This window comes from Mustelus asterias, chromosome 24 (genome assembly GCF_964213995.1).
Source record: "Mustelus asterias chromosome 24, sMusAst1.hap1.1, whole genome shotgun sequence".
NCBI lineage: Eukaryota > Metazoa > Chordata > Chondrichthyes > Carcharhiniformes > Triakidae > Mustelus > Mustelus asterias.
This window is the reverse complement of record NC_135824.1, coordinates 6,730,217-6,748,825: the sequence shown is the minus strand read 5'-3', so window position 1 is coordinate 6,748,825 and position 18,609 is coordinate 6,730,217. Positions and strand designations below refer to the sequence as shown.

The 18,609-nt window shown below is 43.1% G+C and overlaps 1 protein-coding gene across 1 annotated transcript in view; it reads right to left on the bottom strand.

Annotated features, from left to right (window-relative positions):
- The window catches only part of iqch (IQ motif containing H), a 158,922-nt gene that overhangs the window by 94,208 nt on the left and 46,105 nt on the right, over positions 1-18,609 (bottom strand). The window contains exons 7-12 of the mRNA XM_078241235.1: positions 17,910-18,047; positions 11,938-12,149; positions 8,991-9,000; positions 2,125-2,666; positions 1,416-1,482; positions 637-720 (exon numbers count right to left, since the gene is read on the bottom strand). Of these exons, the coding sequence (XP_078097361.1) occupies positions 637-720; positions 1,416-1,482; positions 2,125-2,666; positions 8,991-9,000; positions 11,938-12,149; positions 17,910-18,047 (1,053 nt within the window). The remainder of the gene's footprint in view (positions 1-636; positions 721-1,415; positions 1,483-2,124; positions 2,667-8,990; positions 9,001-11,937; positions 12,150-17,909; positions 18,048-18,609) is intronic.

Here is an 18,609-nt window from a genome sequence, read left to right as displayed (position 1 = left end):
GTATTTCGCGACCTAAAATTGTGATTTTTAAATTTACAACATTAAATAGTCCCATCTCACAGAAATCATCATCATCATGACTGCATGTGTGCACAGCCACAACTGAGTAAAGACCTCTGAATGATAAGGCACACACCAATTCAGAAACACAGATTATAAAGCCCAAGAGTCCATTAAGGACATTTCTCTGCCTTCTGCCAATTTTCCATATGGACCAGCATTGGAATTACTGTATAATTTACAACAGGCTTTTACTTGGTCACAGCATCTCTGTGAAATATAACATAACTGCATACACATTTATTATGCCACATTGGGAAGTCAAAAGTAAAACAAAAAATGCCATATGCAAACAGTGTCTGAACCCAAATCTGTTTCCGATCTTGGACACTAACGACTTTACTTTTTGTAAACTCAGCATGTTTCTCTCTCTGTAGAAAGTTCAGCTTTACACAGTTTGCGTATCTGTCTGCTGTAAAATTTGCAAAACATATTAAGGTACAGGCGGCACCACTGGTTAAATGCTTGCTGGCCTAGGGAGTGGGAAAGTCACAGCCATAAAGTTACCTTGTCCTTGAGCACACCAGTAATTAGTCAAAACTATCTTTACAAACACCGGGCAGTGACAGCACTCACCCCTGATGTCACATAACCTTCCCATCTGTAGGTTCTGCTGAGTATCTATATCAGGCATAGAAGCTCTCAATGACTCGGCATGCCCTAGGAAATACAAAACAAAAGATCCTACATAAATAGGCAATGAACGTTTGCAGACTTTCCATTCTCTGAATTAATAAAAAGTAATTAATTTGCTGGGCTTGTGCTGATTTACTCAAAGCTACAGATTATTTAAGCACAGAGCCCACTATTCAGTGTCTTAATTATTTAGTGTGGCACAGCATTCCTTTTGTCAGCACCAGAACCCCCTTGCCTTAAGTGCAAATAAAGATTCCCATCTGACAGTAATTAGAACTAAATAATTCCAGACAATGTAGCTTATCATTTTGACTGCACATTTGATTAAACCCAACATATAGCAAGATTCTCCACTTATTGATTTAACACGACAACAAGCTGGAGCCCAAATTCTCATATCATTAAAGATGGATAGAAAACATTATCTGCTATTTCAGTGCAGCCTTTCAGCTTCCATTTCATACAAATGAAAGTGAATTACAGCAAATCACCTCTCATCCGAATAGGGCCCGTGTAATGACTTTATTTGCTTAATCCTGAAATTAAATGCTGTTTTGAGCAAGGGCTTGTGTTATTACTCTCATCATCTGAAGAACATCTTCCTACCGAGACCAATTTGAAACAAAACAAGGGGGCTTCCTGAACTCAATCAAGGACCTGTAATGTGGTGGGTAATAGAGGTTGTGGATGAATCTGCAGGCAAAAAAAAAGTGCAATACCTAATGATGGGATGTGGATAATAGTTCTCCTGGAGGCCTTGATGCGATTCCAGTTGGCTGCCAGATGCTAGGAATCAAGAAGAGCATTGATCAGTGACAGAAGCTGTAATAGATTCATCAAGTTAAACTTCAGCTGCTCCACTTTAGTCAGTCAGACCAAGCCAGGCATAAATTATATTAATTGATTTAATTACATACTTAAAACATCTTCCCCAATTAATTTAATTAGCGCTACATGATGCACTAGCAGTATTCCAAGCAGAGAGATTGTGGAGTGTGCTTTGCTTAATTAATGGAATATGAATTAAAAAGAAACTAAACATAAGTGAAGTAAGCATTAATTAACACACTTGTCTGCAAAAAGTAAATACAGTACGATAAAGTACTGAGCTTGCTGTAGTTTGAGAGGGAGCTTCTCAAACAAATTCAGAATGCCTTATAGCAAGTGCAGGTAGGAATCTTTAAAATTGACTTTCTTGACAATGTAAACGTTCAGACCAAAAGTGGCGAAAGGCAGAACCATTCTTTCAGGCAGAAAAAGAAACAGTGACAGACTTTGCAGCCTCAACGGCTGCATCTCTGATGATGGATGAAATATGATTCTCAGACAAGTGCAGGGAAAGGCAATGTGGGAACAGCTTTACAGGAGCGCTCAGGCGGAGATATTTGGAGAGTGAGGGCTGGCAGAACAGCTGGCAGCTCCACACACCTTGGCCCTGCTGCGAAAATTTTCCAGGTGTCTCCGACGTGACTGCTTTAGGGTCTTCTTCACCCGCACCCTTTGAGCACGCATGAGCCAGGAGATGGAAATAACACCTGCTGCCCACTTCTGGCGACAAACTATGAGGTACGCGGTCCTGCTCTGGTACTGCCTCCAGATAGCTTGGATTTTTGTGGCTGCTATTTCAATGCCATCTGGCCCCTTGTACTGCTGGCCTGGACGCTTGACAAACTCTTCCACAAATTCTTTATTTTTCAACACAGGAAGCAGGTCCTCCCATTTGGGCCGTGAATTAAGCTCAAAGACAACTGAAAACTCCGCCAACTTCTGGCCTTGTATAATGGCAACTGGCACATCGTACTCTCTTAATTTCTTCTCAAGATATTCCAAAAAGGAAAGGATGTGTCCCCAGTACAACTGGTAATGTTGTTTGAAAGCCAGGAGGTCTGGTGCCATGTAATCTATTTTACCGTTGAAAATAGTAACGTAGTAAGCTTGTGAATATTCCTGGTGCCGCTGAATTGGCAACACTTGAAGCTGCAAGAATAAAATGTTGCATTAAGTTCCAGGTTTTAACTCAGTTATGGACACATTGGCACAGTAAACAACTGTATTATGAAATACCATAAACTTTTAGCAAGCAATTTATTAAAAAAGCTTTCCATTGATGAATCAAATATTTTAACCGAGGCACAGATAATTTGTAGTCGCAGGAAAGCACATCAATTAAAAATGAGGTGTATTCACTCTACAGTTGATTAAACTTCAATACACCACATAAAGAATGTTCAGTGAAAACCTCTAGAATCACTCCAATTATCTGCCTTCCTGATGATCCGTCAGGATTTTTAACGTAAGGTTTATTTATTAGTCACAAGTAAGGCTTACGTTAACACTGCAATGAAGTTACTGTGAAATTCCACTAGTCGCCACACTCCGGCGCCTGTTCAGGTCAATGCACCTAACCAGCACGTCTTTCAGACTGTGGGAGGAAACTGGAGCACCCAGAGGAAACCCACGCGGACACGAGGAAAATGTGTAAATTTGACAAAGACAGTGACCTAAGCTGGGAATCAAACCCGGGTCCCCGGCGCCATGAGGCTGTTTTGGCGGTATGGTGGACAAAAGCTCAGTTGCAACGCTGCATCATTGCATGGCTTGCTGTTTATTTCTTTACTTTCTTGGTAACTATGTTATGTTCCTTCTGTTATTTATACTCTGTGTCCACCTTCCCTAAATTTTTGGTGTATCATACAAGAACAAAATTTGTTGACTGCCCATTCCCTGCTAATTTCTATCAAACATCAGAAAAATCCTCATAAATATAGTCAATAATGGGGGTTTTGTAGTAAATATTTACTATCGCAGCATTAGTCAGGCAGATTTCCTCCCCCACTACCCTACCCCACCAGCTTGGCCAAGCAGCAGCACTGGTGGAAAGATTATTCCTGCAGGCTGGAGTGTCCCATCCTACTCAAATATGGGGATGGGGAAATCATAGAATCCCTACAGTGTCGAAAGAGGCCATTCAGCCCAATTGTGTCAACACCAACAACAATCCCTCCCAGGCCCTATTCCCGTAACCTCATGCATTTACCTTGACACCAAGGGTCAATTTAGCACAGCCAATTAACCTAATCTGCACATCTTTGGACTGTGGGATGAAACCTGAGCACCCGGAGGAAACCCACGCAGACACAGGGAGAATTTGCAAACTCCACACAGACAGTGACCCGAGGCCGGAATTGAACTCGGGTCCCGAGTGCCGTGAGGCAGCAGTGCCTGAATGAAACAGAGGTGATAAGACTAAAGGGTCCGAGTACTGGAGTAGGCCATGATATTGTCCTTCAAAGCTCTGGATTCAAATCCAGCCCTGACTGACTGGATGAGAAGCCTCTGCTGAAAGCCGAGACAAAAACTGGGGAAGATGCAGGATTCAAGGCACTGAGTGGTCTACTTCTGTTCTTTCTCTTATGGATTTTTGTAGCTTTAAAACTGTTCAAAAGCAGTACGCTACCCACAATTAGGCATGAATTAATACAAAACGGAGAGTTCTGTCTTGATAGCTAGTGTGAAAGGTTCACGCTGACACAGTAAGAGTGACCTTCAGTGGGATGGACTGGAGTGAGCATGTCTCCAGCCAATCCATGATATAATTGCCAGAGTGCTTCATGCTGACAGCAGGGGGTTAGTTAGGATTAAATTCACCATTTACTGAGAAACAGAAGATACCCCTGATTTTCTCTGCAATTAGTGGCTTGCTAACAAATTGCAGTCTCAAAACTTGCATGTTTCAATGTCACACATTGCCACTGTTTCATTAGTGAGTCATCAATTAAGGAGGGAAAACAGACCTTTTTCATTAAGTGATTTCTATCAAAACAGACAACTGTGCTATTCCTCAACACTGCAATCCTTCCCCTTGATTAGCACAATAACATTTCCAGAAAACTTACATTTATAAACGCATCAGGAAAATAATATATTATAGTAGAAAAGAAAAACAAATCTATCATTTGCCACTTTGAATAAGGTTCCCAACATAAATTCTGAGGATTTGATTTCTGTAAAAAAAATTGACATTGGTTTGTATTTTATAAAGGCATGAAAACAGTCATGCAAAATCCAATTTTCCCAAATAAAATTTTATCAGCAACCTAAAAATTTCACAGGCCACCAATTGGGATGTTCTCTGCCTATTTTGTACTCTTGATGTGGAGATGCCGGCGTTGGACTGGGGTAAACACAGTAAGAAGTTTAACAACACCAGGTTAAAGTCCAACAGGTTTATTTGGTAGCAAAAGTCACTAGCTTTCAGAACAGGCTGTTCCTTCGTCAGGTGGGTGGGAGTTCTGATCACAAACACCCACCTGATGAAGGAACAGCCTGTTCTGAAAGCTTGTGTGGCTTTTGCTACCAAATAAACCTGTTGGACTTTAACCTGGTGTTGTTAGACTTCTTACTGTATTTTGTACTCTACCACACCACAACCACCATCACCCACTCCCCCTCCAATTTTCCCAAATAAAATTTTAGCAGCGACCCAAAAAATTAACAGTCCACCCATGTGGATGTCCTCTGCCTATTTTGTACTCCACTATACTGCAACCACCATCACCATCTCACAAACACTGATTACTTCATGGCCTCTGTTGATTCTACTGTCCTGCTCTCTAAATTTTCCCCACTGCTCTTCCAAAATTACTCCTTCCAGATGATAATTACTCAAGGCATCAGTTGCCTCCCAATATCTTGTGCAAGTAGATGTTACTCAGGTTTTAGCCTAGACAGTGCTGAACAGAAGGTTATTCAACTGTTCACCATAGCCCAGCCTAACCCTGGCTCACCCAGTATTTAAACATGTTCATTTCCAGTAGGCGGTTGTCAGATATTGATCAGGTTCAGGAAAGCTGGATGGTTTCCATTTCTCTAGCCTAGGGAAGCTGAAGCTTCCATCAGTTCTGCTGAAAACAACTAACAAGTTTCTACTTTGAACCTGCAACCTTCTTGGCTGGTGGAGCTCAACTATACATTGAATAAGCCAGCCGAGTCACCAGGGAATATGGACAATTCCACTTTCCAACTGGCTGCTCGGAATTTTCAAAGTGTAATCTGGATGCTGACCCTTCTGGTTTTGCTTCCCTTCCCCTCCCCCTCTATAGAAAACCAACTCTCATCCACACTCAACTCTCAAATGTGAAGGCACAGGTGAAATTAAGAATCTACTGTCCAGAAGAATTAAGCATTTTGCATCAAATACACTCGTAGAAAAGTTCCAATGTGCTTCATATGTGAGGAGTTGATGTTACAGCTCCGTTTGTGAATGTAGCAGCCATTTTGCTCAAACAAAAGGAGATGAACAATCAATTGATCCACTTCTTTTTGGTGGAACTTAAAGAATTTTCTGTTCTTCTTCATATATTGCTATTGAATTGTTAATATTCAACTAAACTACCACAATGGCCAGTTTGATTCAATGTCTCATATGAAGAACCTAGTTTTTGGTATAAAACTACTTTTCCACTGTTTTTTTTAAGAAATCTTAAAATCCCTACACTATAGAAGGAGGCCATTCTGCCCATCGGACCTGCATCGACAACAATCCCACCCAGGTCCTATCCCCGTAACCCCACATATTTATCCTGCTAATTCCCCTACCATTAAGGGGCAATTTATCATGGCCAATCAACCTAACCCACACATCTTTGGAGTGTGGGAGGAAACCAGAGCACCCAGAGGAAACCCACGCAGGCACAAGAAGAACGTGCAGACTCCACACAGACAGTGACCGAGGCCAGAATTGAACCCGGGTCCCTGGCGCTGTGAGGCAGCAGTGCTAACTGATTTAGAACATGTTTCAGTTTTCTTTCTCTGTGACCAGTAACTGTCCTTTTTTGGTTATCATGTTCCCCAATTCATAGGTGGCTGTATGACATTGCCATAACCGAATACTGATACTACTCTGAAAGTAGCCATCAGGAAGCATGTTGCAGTGATTGAGTGAGGATTCTACTTCCAATAGTCCATCCTTATTACAGAGGTACAGTAAGTCTCCAATGACACTGCGGAGAATGGAACTAATGCAAATGGATTTTCGGGAGCATCCACTGTAGCACAACAAAGATTTAAACACACAATGATCAGACAGAAGCCATGGTTAGCACTTCTGCCTCACAGCACTAGGAACCCAGGTTTGAACATAGAACAGTACAGCACAGTACAGGCCCTTCGGCCCATGATGTTGTGCCGAACCTTTTCTGAAACCAAGATCAAGCTATCCCACTCCCTATCATTCTGGTGTGCTCCATGTGCCTATCCAATAACCGCTTGAAAGTTCCTAAAGTGTCCGACTCCACTATCACAGCAGGCAGTCCATTCCACACCCCAACCACTCTGAGGAAAGAACCTACCTCATACATCCCTCCTATATCTTCCACCACAAACCTTATAGTTATGCCCCCTAGTAACAGCTACATCCACCCGAGGAAATAGTCTCTGAACGTCCACTCTATCAATCACCCTCATTATCTTATAAACCTCTATTAAGTCGCCTCTCAACCTCCTCTGCTCTAAAGAGAAACGCCCTAGCTCCCTCAACCTTTCCTCATAAGACCTACCCTCCAAACCAGGCAGCATCCTGGTAAATCTCCTCTGCACTCTCTCCAATGCTTCCACATCCTTCTTATAGTGAGGTGACCAGAACTGCACACAATATTCCAAATGTGGTCTCACCAAGGTCCTGTACAGTTGCAGCATAACCCCACGGCTCTTAAACTCAAACCCCCTGTTAATAAATGCTGACACACTATAGCCTTCTTCACGGCTCTATCCACTTGAGTGGCAACTTTCAGAGATCTGTGGATATGAACCCCAAGATCTCTCTGTTCCTCCACATTCCTCAGAACCCTACCTTTGACCCTGTAATCCGCATTCAAATTTGTCCTACCAAAATGAATCACCTCGCACTTATCAGGGTTAAACTCCATCTGCCATTTTTCGGCCTAGCTCTGCATCCTATCAATGTCTCTTTGCAGCCTACAACAGCCCTCCACCTCATCCACTACTCCACCAATCTTGGTGTCATCCGCAAATTTACTGATCCACCCTTCAGCCCCCTCCTCCAAGTCATTGATAAAAATCAAAATAGCAGAGGACCCAGCACTGATCCTTGTGGTACACCGCTGGTAACTGGTCTCCAGTCAGAAAACTTTCCATCCCCCACCACCCTCTGTCTTCTATGTGATAGCCAGTTACTTATCCAATTGGCCAAATTTCCCTCTATCCCACACCTCTTTACTTCTTCATGAGCCGAGCATGGGGGACCTTATCAAACGCCTTACTAAAATCCATGTATATGACATCAACTGCTCTACCTTCATCGACACACTTAGTTACCTCCTCAAATAATTCAATCAAATTTGTGAGGCAAGACTTACCCTTCACGAATCCGTGTTGATTATCCCGGATTAAGCTGCATTTTTCTAAATGGTCATAAATCCTATCCCTCAGGACCTTTTCCATTAACTTACCGACCACCGAAGTAAGACTAACCGGCCTATAATTACCAGGGTCATTCCTATTTCCTTTCTTGAACAGAGGAACAACATTCGCCACTCTCCAGTCCTCTGGCACTATCCCCGTGGACAGTGAGGACCCAAAGATCAAAGCCAAAGGCTCTGCAATCTCATCCCTTGCCTCCCAAAGAATCCTAGGATATATCCCATCTGGCCCAGGGGACTTATCGACCCTCAGGTTTTTCAAAATTGCTAATACATCTTCCCTCAGAACATCTGTTTCCTCCAGCCTATCAGCCTGTATCACACTCTCATCATCAAAAACATGGCCCCTCTCCCTGGTGAACACTGAAGAAAAGTATTTATTCTCCTATCTCTTCTGACAAGTTCCCACTACTGTCCTTGACCGGTCCTAACCTCACCCTGATCCACCCTTTGTTTCTGACTTTGGGTGACTGTGTGTATGGAGTTTGCATATTCTCTCTGTGTGGGTTTCCTCCGAGTGCTCTGGTTTCCTATCACAGTCCAAAGATGTGCATGTTAGATGATTGGCCATGCTAATTAGTGTCCCATGATGTGTATGTTAGGGGGATTAGCAGGATAAATGATTAGCGGGGTAAATATGTGGGGTTGTAGGGCCTCATAAGAGTAAGGTGCTCTGTCAGAAAGCTGGTGCAGACTCGATAGGCTGAATGGCCTCTTCCTGCACTGTGATTCTATGATGTTCTATGATCTATGATGTTGATGACCAGATAAGCGCTTTCTACCTTCCCATTATTTTTGGATCTTGATATTCCTGGAATCGCCATCAACTGAGATTGTAAAGTTTGAGTTAAGTACCTTGAAAGTACTTTATAAACATGCAACATTCAGAAATCATAGCTTCCTAATGTGCTTCCAATCACTCACCCCATCATCCCACCACTGATACATTTCTTGTAAACCTTGTTAAATCCTTCCCACTTATTGATTTGCAGTAAACTTTCTCCACAGCACAAAGCATACAGTAAATTAAAATACAGATAATGAGCCTGACCCAGGGTTTTAAATCAAGTGCTCATTTCTTGCTCATTTTGCCTAAAGTTTACTGTTGAGTTCAGCTTTAGAGCCTCTGGGCTGGATCGTACAATAGAGCAGGTTGAAAAAAAAAGAAAATCTTTGCATAATTACATCTCATTGTTTAAATAACATTTAACTGATTTTCTACTTAGTTCTTGAATTACTTTATGCTAGGAAGCAGGAAACTGGAACATCAACCGCATCAATTAGTAATTAATTTTTAAACATCATTGTGTACTATGTAAAGCACTAGGAAAAAAAAACATTAAATCCATTAGTCAGCAATTCACTAGTTAATGTGATAATATATTTTCAATGAAAAAAGCCTCTATGAGTAAGAGACAACTTAGTAAATGCCCTAAGGTGCATTCTGCCCATCCATCTTCCACCCAAGCAAATGTTGTTCTTCTACAAAAATACTGGCATCATTGTCATATGATACATGTCAGATCTAAGTAATACTGTATAAGTTCCCAGCACTGGCAGTGTCTAGTGGCAAAAGAGGAATGATTTTCCAGGCAAAGCATGAAAAAAGAATACCTCTGTCTTGGTTTCTATTCACCTGAAGAAGGAGCGAGACTCCGAAAGTTTGTGCTACCAAATAAACCTGTTGGACTTTAACCTGGGGGTGTTGTGAGACTTCTTACAGTGGTTTCTACCATGCAGATGTGGCACCATGTCACAATACATGTCTGATTTTACTTACATCATGCTGCCTGACCCACCCTCCCAAGGTGTTGGCAAAACATGCTAACATGAAAGTGTAAACGTAGAAAATGTGTAGAAACTGGAAAGGGTAAATGTAATAGTCAGTGATGGAAGAGAGCTAGCTGACTGACAGAAGATGATATCTGTAATAGATGATGACCCAATGCAAAGGGAGCAGAATATGTGTTACAGATTGTAACACAGTCTGTAGATTCTCATGACTGCACTTTGCTCTTGTGGTTGTGTTGCTGTCAAAACTCTTCAGTTGTATTACTGCTTGTGTCAAGACATTGTCAATGGGGTGTTACTTATATGGAATGATTGTAAAATGCTATCTTCTATTCTGGTTTCCTAATCTTCCCAACCATCATCAATTTATTGACTCCCAGATAAAATAGTTAATTTAAGGTCAACCGACTACCTCAAAAGGCTGGATGGTTAATCGTACTACATGACTGTTTGTGAGGGGGTAGGGAAGGAATTTAGTGGTCCTCAAAGTGAAGTATCAACAGTGAAGTGGAGAGGGATGGGAAGAAATCAATTTTTATGTTAGAGTCACATATGTTTGGTTCTTTTTGCATGCTTATGCACCAAGTGGAAAGTAATTGGTGCATAATAAATAGAACACATTTCCTTAAGTTTCAATCAGTGACAGCGTTCAAAGACTCCTAGGACTATCTGTGGAATAGTTCAGATCCAAGACATAACTTCCTCTGTATTGCCAATTTGTGCATGGTTTGAGGGAAAGATTCTTCTGAAGATGGTGTACTGAGTAAGATACCAATAGACATCGATTATCCTGCCCAAATATTCATTTCTGTATGTGAACCTAAACATTTTTGGGGCATCATGAGGTGAAGATGACGGCATTGGACTGGAGTGGGCACAGTAAGAAGTCTCACAAAACCAAGTTAAAGTTCAACAGGTTTATTTGGAATTGCGAGCTTTCGGAGCGCTGCTCCTTCATCAGGTGAGTGGAAGTTTGTAGGCAAAGACACAATTGCATGATAATTACAGATTGGAATGTGAAGAATGGTTGGAATGCGAGTCTTTACAGGTAATCAAGTCTTTACAGGTACAAACAGTGTGCGCAGAGAGAGGGATAAGCACAGGTTAAAGAGGCATGAATTGTCTCAATCCAGGACAGTTCGTAGGATTTTGCAAACACAGGCAGTATGATGGGGTTACAAGTAGTGTGACATGAACCCAAGATCCCAGTTGAGGCCGTCCTCATGTGTGTAGAACCTGGCTATCAGTTTCTGCTCGGCGATTCTGCATTTTTGTATTGGCGGGGGGGGGTCCATTTCACTTGATTAAAACCAGCAACAGGAAGCTTGGATGGTACTCCCTCCCTGACCCAAGGCCAAGGAACAGCCAACTATGAAATCTTGGTTGAAATCAATTAACTCTGTAGAAATAGTGATTTGAATCTGACAGGTTTTGGCTTGTATTGCTTACCTCGAGTCTGGGGGCAGGTTTTCATCCTGAAGAGATTTTGGCTGACCTTTGAACATTAGGTTCGTGGAGGATGCGTTGCGGGAGCGCAGGACATGGAGTGACAATGGCCCAGGCTAGTTTTATGGAGCCAGGAGGAACAGGAATGCACTTTGCAGCAATAAACATAAACTTACCTGTTGGGTTGCTCCTTGACTGGGCCACCAACTGCTGGTAGGGAAAGCAGTGGGAAGGATATGCACAGTACATACATGCCCAGTTCACTTCTAAAACATACGTTAAGGACCTCAATTTGCATTTTAAATGGGTTTACTGCCTCACTGCCACAAGCAATCTGGCTGCCCAGTGCTAGGCCAAGGAAAGCTCGAGTCAAATACAGCAAAGCCAGGAACAGGACTTTCAGTCATTCCCCACAATTTTCAGGGTGCTACTAACCTCTGCTTTACCATTCAACCATTGGGAAGCCTGCAATTCAGTCATTGAATGCCCTTTCACTTCAAAGAAGTTCCTTCCAAAAATAACATGCGCACTGTTTTACAATATACACACGCATTGTTCTCCATACCTGTGGCTGATGAAACTCAAATGGCACAATTTCTTTACCAAGCAGGTGTTGAACTGCTCTGATATCCTTAGCTGATGACATGAATGAAGGTGCAGGAGTGACAGTGCCCATCTTGAATGGCTGCCTGGAACTTAGTTTCTTGTCCAGATGTTTTGGTTCATCTGTATATGACTCACTAACGATTATACAGTAAGCATTTTTGGGGTAAGTACCTGGAAACAAGACTCATATTAGATGCAGTGCTGCTAAGCAAAGGTTATAAGATAAAAATATACCATGGTAAATTTTCTGAAGCCATGCATCATTGACTTAGCTTGCATTCAGCCGGCTGAAGTTGTAAAATAGACTGTGAGACATCACGCCAGTTTGCTAAGTATCTGATTTTAAGAGGCATGATCTGAGGCTTAAATAATAGGACCACACTCTCATTTAAACACCATTCTGAAGGGTGTTTTCCAAAGTTTACAACAGCATGAGCATTATACATTAAAATGGGACATACACAAGCATGAGAGCTCACCATCTGAAGTAAGCTTCCCAAATTTTAAATCTTAAAAAATCTCTGCATTCTTCCAACTCTGGTCTTTTGCCAATCCCTGATTTTAAGTGCTCCACCATTGGAAGCCATGCTTTCAGCAGCCTTGACCATAAAACTCTAGAATTCTCAACCTAATTCTCTCTCTTTTTTGTCTCTCTCTCTCCTCCTGTTTCCTTACAGCATACCTCTTCTATCCTGATATCTCCTTCTGTCATGTGTCAAATTTTAGTTAATAACGTCCTTCAGATGTGCCTTGAGACATCTTGCTGTATCAAAGATACTCTAGAAATGCAGCTGTTGTTGTTGAAGGGCATAGGTTAAGATACTCAAGGGTTACTTTCCCTGTTTTAAGGTTCCCGTTGCTGCGTTCAGCTCCAAACGTAAGTTGGCTTTGCTGGGCCGTGCTCCATCTTTGGGGTTTCTCCCCCAGTAATAATTTGTTTCATTATTTTTGATTGGTGCTGGCTTTCACACTGTAAATTAAATTTTAAGTTTTTTAAGTTTAAATTTTAAGTTTAGTGTCACAAGTAGGCTTAAATTAACACTGAAATGCAGTTACTGTGAAAATCCCCTAGTCGCCACACTCCAGCACCTGTTTGGGCACGCTGAGGGAGAATTTAACACAGCCAATGCACCTAACCAGTACACCTTTCGGACTGAGAGAGGAAACCGGAGCACCCGGAGAAAACCTACTAAAAAGAGGTGAGAATGGGTATTCTTTTGGGGTGTTGAATGCCCTACAATACATGAGTAAGAAGAGTTTATAAGGATCCAACAAATGCAGGTGCAACCACCCATGTGATGTTTGGACCACACCTAGGATTTTACAGTCTCGCCGTGCCTGATGCAGATCGCACCAATCCAGGAAAATTGCGTGTGGACCTAAAAATGGGTTTTGTGCCTGGAGCCAAATGGTTTGCAATCGTCCCAGTCCCTTTCTGCTGGTGCAAACTGGATCACGCCCAGAAAGGGCGCAAGGCTGATTGGCATATTTACAGTTGCATTTAAATATGATAAGCCCATTCGAAACTGGATTCTCCCAACTCCCGAGATTTTCCGATCCTTGGCATGGTGAAAACCCGATCTCCACCAGTGCAGACCAGGCATGATGGCCATGAAGGGGAGCTCAGAAGCCATTGAAGTCCCGGGTGGTCAGGGTCATGACTGAGCAGGGCCCACCTGGCAACTGGAGGGTCAGCTGGGCACTGCCAGGTGCACACTGCTAGTGTGCCAGGGGGAGTGCCAAAAGGATGGGGCCTGTGTAGGGGACATGAAGGGGTCAATGAAGGAGGCTATGACAGGGGGGCTGTGAAAGGGAGGTTGTGAAGGGGTGGGCATGTTGTCAGTCATGAAAGGGGATTCATTGGGGGGACCCTGATGCTCCAATGCCAGCGAACTGTGTTGGAGAGAATGTGGGGGAACATGCCGTCGATGGGGGATGGGTCCTGATGTTCATGGGGGAGTCAGGGGGTCTCCTGAGATCAGGGCACCCTTCCAAAATGGCGCCCAACCACTTTGCAGGCCCCATCCTGCCCAGAATCAACAGGAAACTCACCACTCTCCCAAAAAATGACTATGTGTGGGACGATTGCGGTCCAATCTGCGCCGGATAGACTAGCGCGGATCACTCCGGTTTTCTTGCCCTTATGACACTTACATTTTGGACATATCATAGGAGACCTACCTTCAAGGTTCCATTTCACAAAAGAAATTGCAACACAGTTGTGACATCTGCTGCACAATATCCTGCACAACACATCTGGATCAGGGTTGGCTCTTCCTATGGAAGCGAAGACATCCACAGGAGGAAACATTGCTACTGCACCCATCCAAACCACATCAGGAGTCTGCAGTGCACAACTGTAACAGGGCAGTGACTATCACCATGTTTGTAAGATGCAACACTTTCATCATATTTCCTACGGAAAATAAGCATCAACTGGACAGGTAACAGTATGCCAATATCAGGTGGACTGCAAAGGTGAGCAAGCATTCCTAAATGACAAAATATTCTAATCCCGAGCAGTTGAATTCCCTCCACTTATGAAGCAAAAAAAAATTATAAAATACCAGCCTAGCTCAGTTAGTAGACGGTTTGTCTCTAAAAAGATCATGAATTCAAGTTTTACTTTAGGACCTGGGTACATATTTTAGGCTGACACTTCATAGAATCCCTACTGTGCAGAAAGAGGTCATTCAGCGCATCGAGCCTGCATCAACAACAATCCCACCCACATCCTATCCCCATAACCCAATATTTACCCCCTGACACTTTGGGGCAATTATGCTTGGCCTATCAATCTAATCTGCCTATCTTTGGACTTTGGGAGGAAACCGCAGCACCTGGAGGAAACACAGACATGGGGAGAACGTGCAAACTCAACACAGACAGTCACCCAAGGAAGGAATTGAACCCAGGTCTCTGGCGCTATGAGGCAGCAATGCTAACCACTGAGCCACCGTGACACTTCAGTGCAGTCATGACAGGAATTCTTCATTGTTGAAGAGGCTGTCTTTTGGGTTAGGTATTTAAACATGGTCTATCCACACATTAGGTTAATGTAAAAGATCCCGAGATACTATTCAAAGAGGAGCAAGGATTTTCGTAGTGACGTGATCAACTGTTTATCCTCATCCAACACTGTCAAGAAACAGATTAACTGGCTTTTTATTTCATTTACTGTTTGTGGGACCTGGTTCTGTACAAATTGTCTATGATACTTTCCTAAAAAAACAAGTGATTACACTTCAAAAAAAGTAATTTGTTGGGTATGAAGAGCTTCGGGATTTTCTGAGGATGTAATAGGAGCTATATAAATTCTTCCTTTCTAAGTGGGATGAAGCAACAAATACTTTGATACTTCATGAAAATTACATGACTTCAGATTATAATTACCGGAACCTTTTTTTCCCTTTGAGAATTTGTTTGAGGGGAATGTTAAAAGTGTAAACACTCACAATCCATACCGCACGATACACTAATGAGGGCTCACACTGCCTCCAGCCACTCTGAAACCAATGCTCAAAGGAATATAGTGCACCATTAAACCGGTCTTTTTTTAACCTCTTTACCCAATTAATTTTTAATGTATAGTCTAAACAGAATAGTTACGAAGACCTATGGGATAATGATTTATATCCTACTTGTGACACTGACCATAATTCATCCATGACTTTCGTTCTCATGAGCCAGGTCACTTATAGGACATGAATCATATCCCACAATTCTGCATAATATATCCTCAATTTGTGCACTGCAGCAGGATTCTGCATCATGTGAATTGCATGGTTAAAAATGGTGTCTTCTTCTATATTCTTGTTGTTCTTACTTTGCCTCCAAACTATACTTTATATCCCAATATAATTGTTTCCCTCTTTTGAGTTTTTTAAATTTTTAACCCCTTTTCCCAAAGCTGTTGAATAATGATGGGTTCTAAAGGTATTGGCTTCCCTCCACTACTTTGCTTGTGTGACTACTCTTGAAACGTGAGCCCAAGCAGTGAGTGTTAACAGGTAATTCAACCAAGGAGGGAATAATAACTCAGCCTAAATATATTGTACCTTTTCGTACTTTATTGCTAATCAAAAAAGCCAATTAAGTCCAGAGTCCCCACACAAGGGACAAACCACAGAATCCCTACAGTGCAGAAAGAGGCCATTCAGCCCATCAAGTCTGCACCAACCACAATCCCACCCAGGCCCTATTCCCGTAACCCTGCACATTTACCCGGCTAATCTCTTGACACTAGGGTCAATTTATCATGGCCAATCCACCTAATTGGCACATCTTTGGACTGTGGGAGGAAACTGGAGCACCCGGAAGAAACCCACGCAGACACGGGAAGAATGTGCAAACTCCACACAGATGGTGACCCAAGGCCGGAATTGAACCCAGGTCCCTGGCGCTGTGAGGCAGCAGTGCTAACCACTGTGCCACCATGCCATCCAGATCCAAGCTGACAAGACAAGGATATTCATCCCATCCTGGGGCTGATCAAAACAAGATCCAAGCTGACAGGATGAGGCATTGCACCCCCTCCCGGGCTTGATCTAAAGAACAAAGAACAATACAGCACAGAAACAGGCCCTTCGGCCCTCCAAGCCCGCACCACTCCCTGGTCCAAACTAGACCATTCTTTTGTATCCCTCCATTCCCACTCCGTTCATGTGGCTATCTAGATAAGTTTTAAACGTTCCCAGTGTGTCCGCCTCCACCACCTTGCCCGGCAGCGCATTCCAGGCCCCCACCACCCTCTGCGTAAAATACGTCCTTCTGATATCGTGTTAAACCTCCCCCCCCTCACCTTGAACCTATGACCCCTCGTGAACGTCACCACCGATCTGGGAAAAAGCTTCCCACCGTTCACCCTATCTATGCCTTTCATAATTTTATACACCTCTATTAGGTCACCCCTCATCCTCCGTCTTTCCAGTGAGAACAACCCCAGTTTACCCAATCTCTCCTCATAACTAAGTCCTTTCATACCAGGCAACATCCTGGTAAACCTCCTCTGTACTCTCTCTAAAGCCTCCACGTCCTTCCGGTAGTGTGGCGACCAGAACTGGGTGCAGTATTCCAAATGCGGCCGAACCAACGTTCTATACAACCGCAACATCAGACCCCAACTTTTATACTCTATGCCCCATCCTATAAAGGCAAGCATGCCATATGCCTTATTCACTACCTTCTCCACCTGTGACGTCATCTTCAAGGATCTGTGGATTTGCACACCCAGGTCCCTCTGCGTATCTACACCCTTTATGGTTCTGCCATTTATCGTATAGCTCCCCCGTACGTTAGCTCTACCAAAATGCATCACTTCGCATTTATCTGGATTGAACGCCATCTGCCATTTCTTTGCCCAAATTCCCAGCCTATCTATATCCTTCTGTAGACTCTGACAATGTTCCTCACTATCTGCAAGTCCAGCCATTTTCGTGTCGTCCGCAAACTTACTGATCACCCCAGTTACACCTTCTTCCAGATCTAATGCTTCATCTCAGCCAAAAGGCCGAGATGGCTTTGAAAAAAGTGGCATAGGCAAAGCCTCAGTTTAACCTCATTGGCCACCCTGATTGCTTACTCTACCCAGGGAAAACCATGACCGCAGGCATCAGAACACCCCAAGTGCAATGGGCTAGCCGCGTCCCCCGCTTGATCATGGTTTCCCTCCTGCTAAGTAAGTACCGTGTACTCATCAAACACATACTCACATCCTCACAGTTCAACAGGAGTCACCAGAAACCAAGCAGGAGTGGGAATCCTGAGACATTGATTTCCCCTCTCCTTAGGCCAAGGCTAGTCATCTCAGCATAGACCCAAAATGAATTTCAGAACTTCTGGAGGGCTTAGCTTAATGCTACACCATGCAATATCTTTACTAGATTGCAATTTATACGAGCAAGAAAACATAACCTTTAGCATTATCTTTACCAAATATTTCTGGGGCTGGTTTCTTATATTTCTCTTGGATATCATGAATCTTTGCTGCTCTATGTTGAACAAAAGGTGGGTCAACAGTCAAGTCAGATGCTGGAGGAATTAAGCCTCGTTCAATCAAGCTCAGAATACCTGCAAGAGAAGGAAAATATTATCAGCAGCAACTGTGAGTAATGCAAAATCGTTATTTGATGCTGACCAGTATGTTATAACTTTAGGGAATGGGGCTGTGTCGTGTCTGTCCTGGCATTCATCTTTATGCCATAGCTTCAAATTCAATCCAGACTGACAGGCCTAGAAATTCGATCATGCCAATATGTGTTGGGATCTCATTAAAATGATTCTAGTTTGTAGCCTGTGCAAGTCATGCAATTCACTGGCTACACACCTGATTGGAGTTGGGGGAGGGGGGGGAAATGGCGGAAATCGTGCGCCACCTAAGGACAGCCTTAAAAAGGAGGAGCACTTCGCTACAAACAGGAGGAAGTTCTCCAGGCAACACTTCAGCCACCAATGAGAAGAGATCACAGAGGAGGCCAATACCAGAGGCTTAATGCTCAGGACATAACTGCAATACCAGACAATATGCAATGACCTCAGCAGAGCTGTCAAGGTAAAAATGTTGCTTTCTTATTCTCTGCTCATTCCTCTGGCATCATGGCTCACGATGTGGAGATGCCGGCGTTGGACTGGG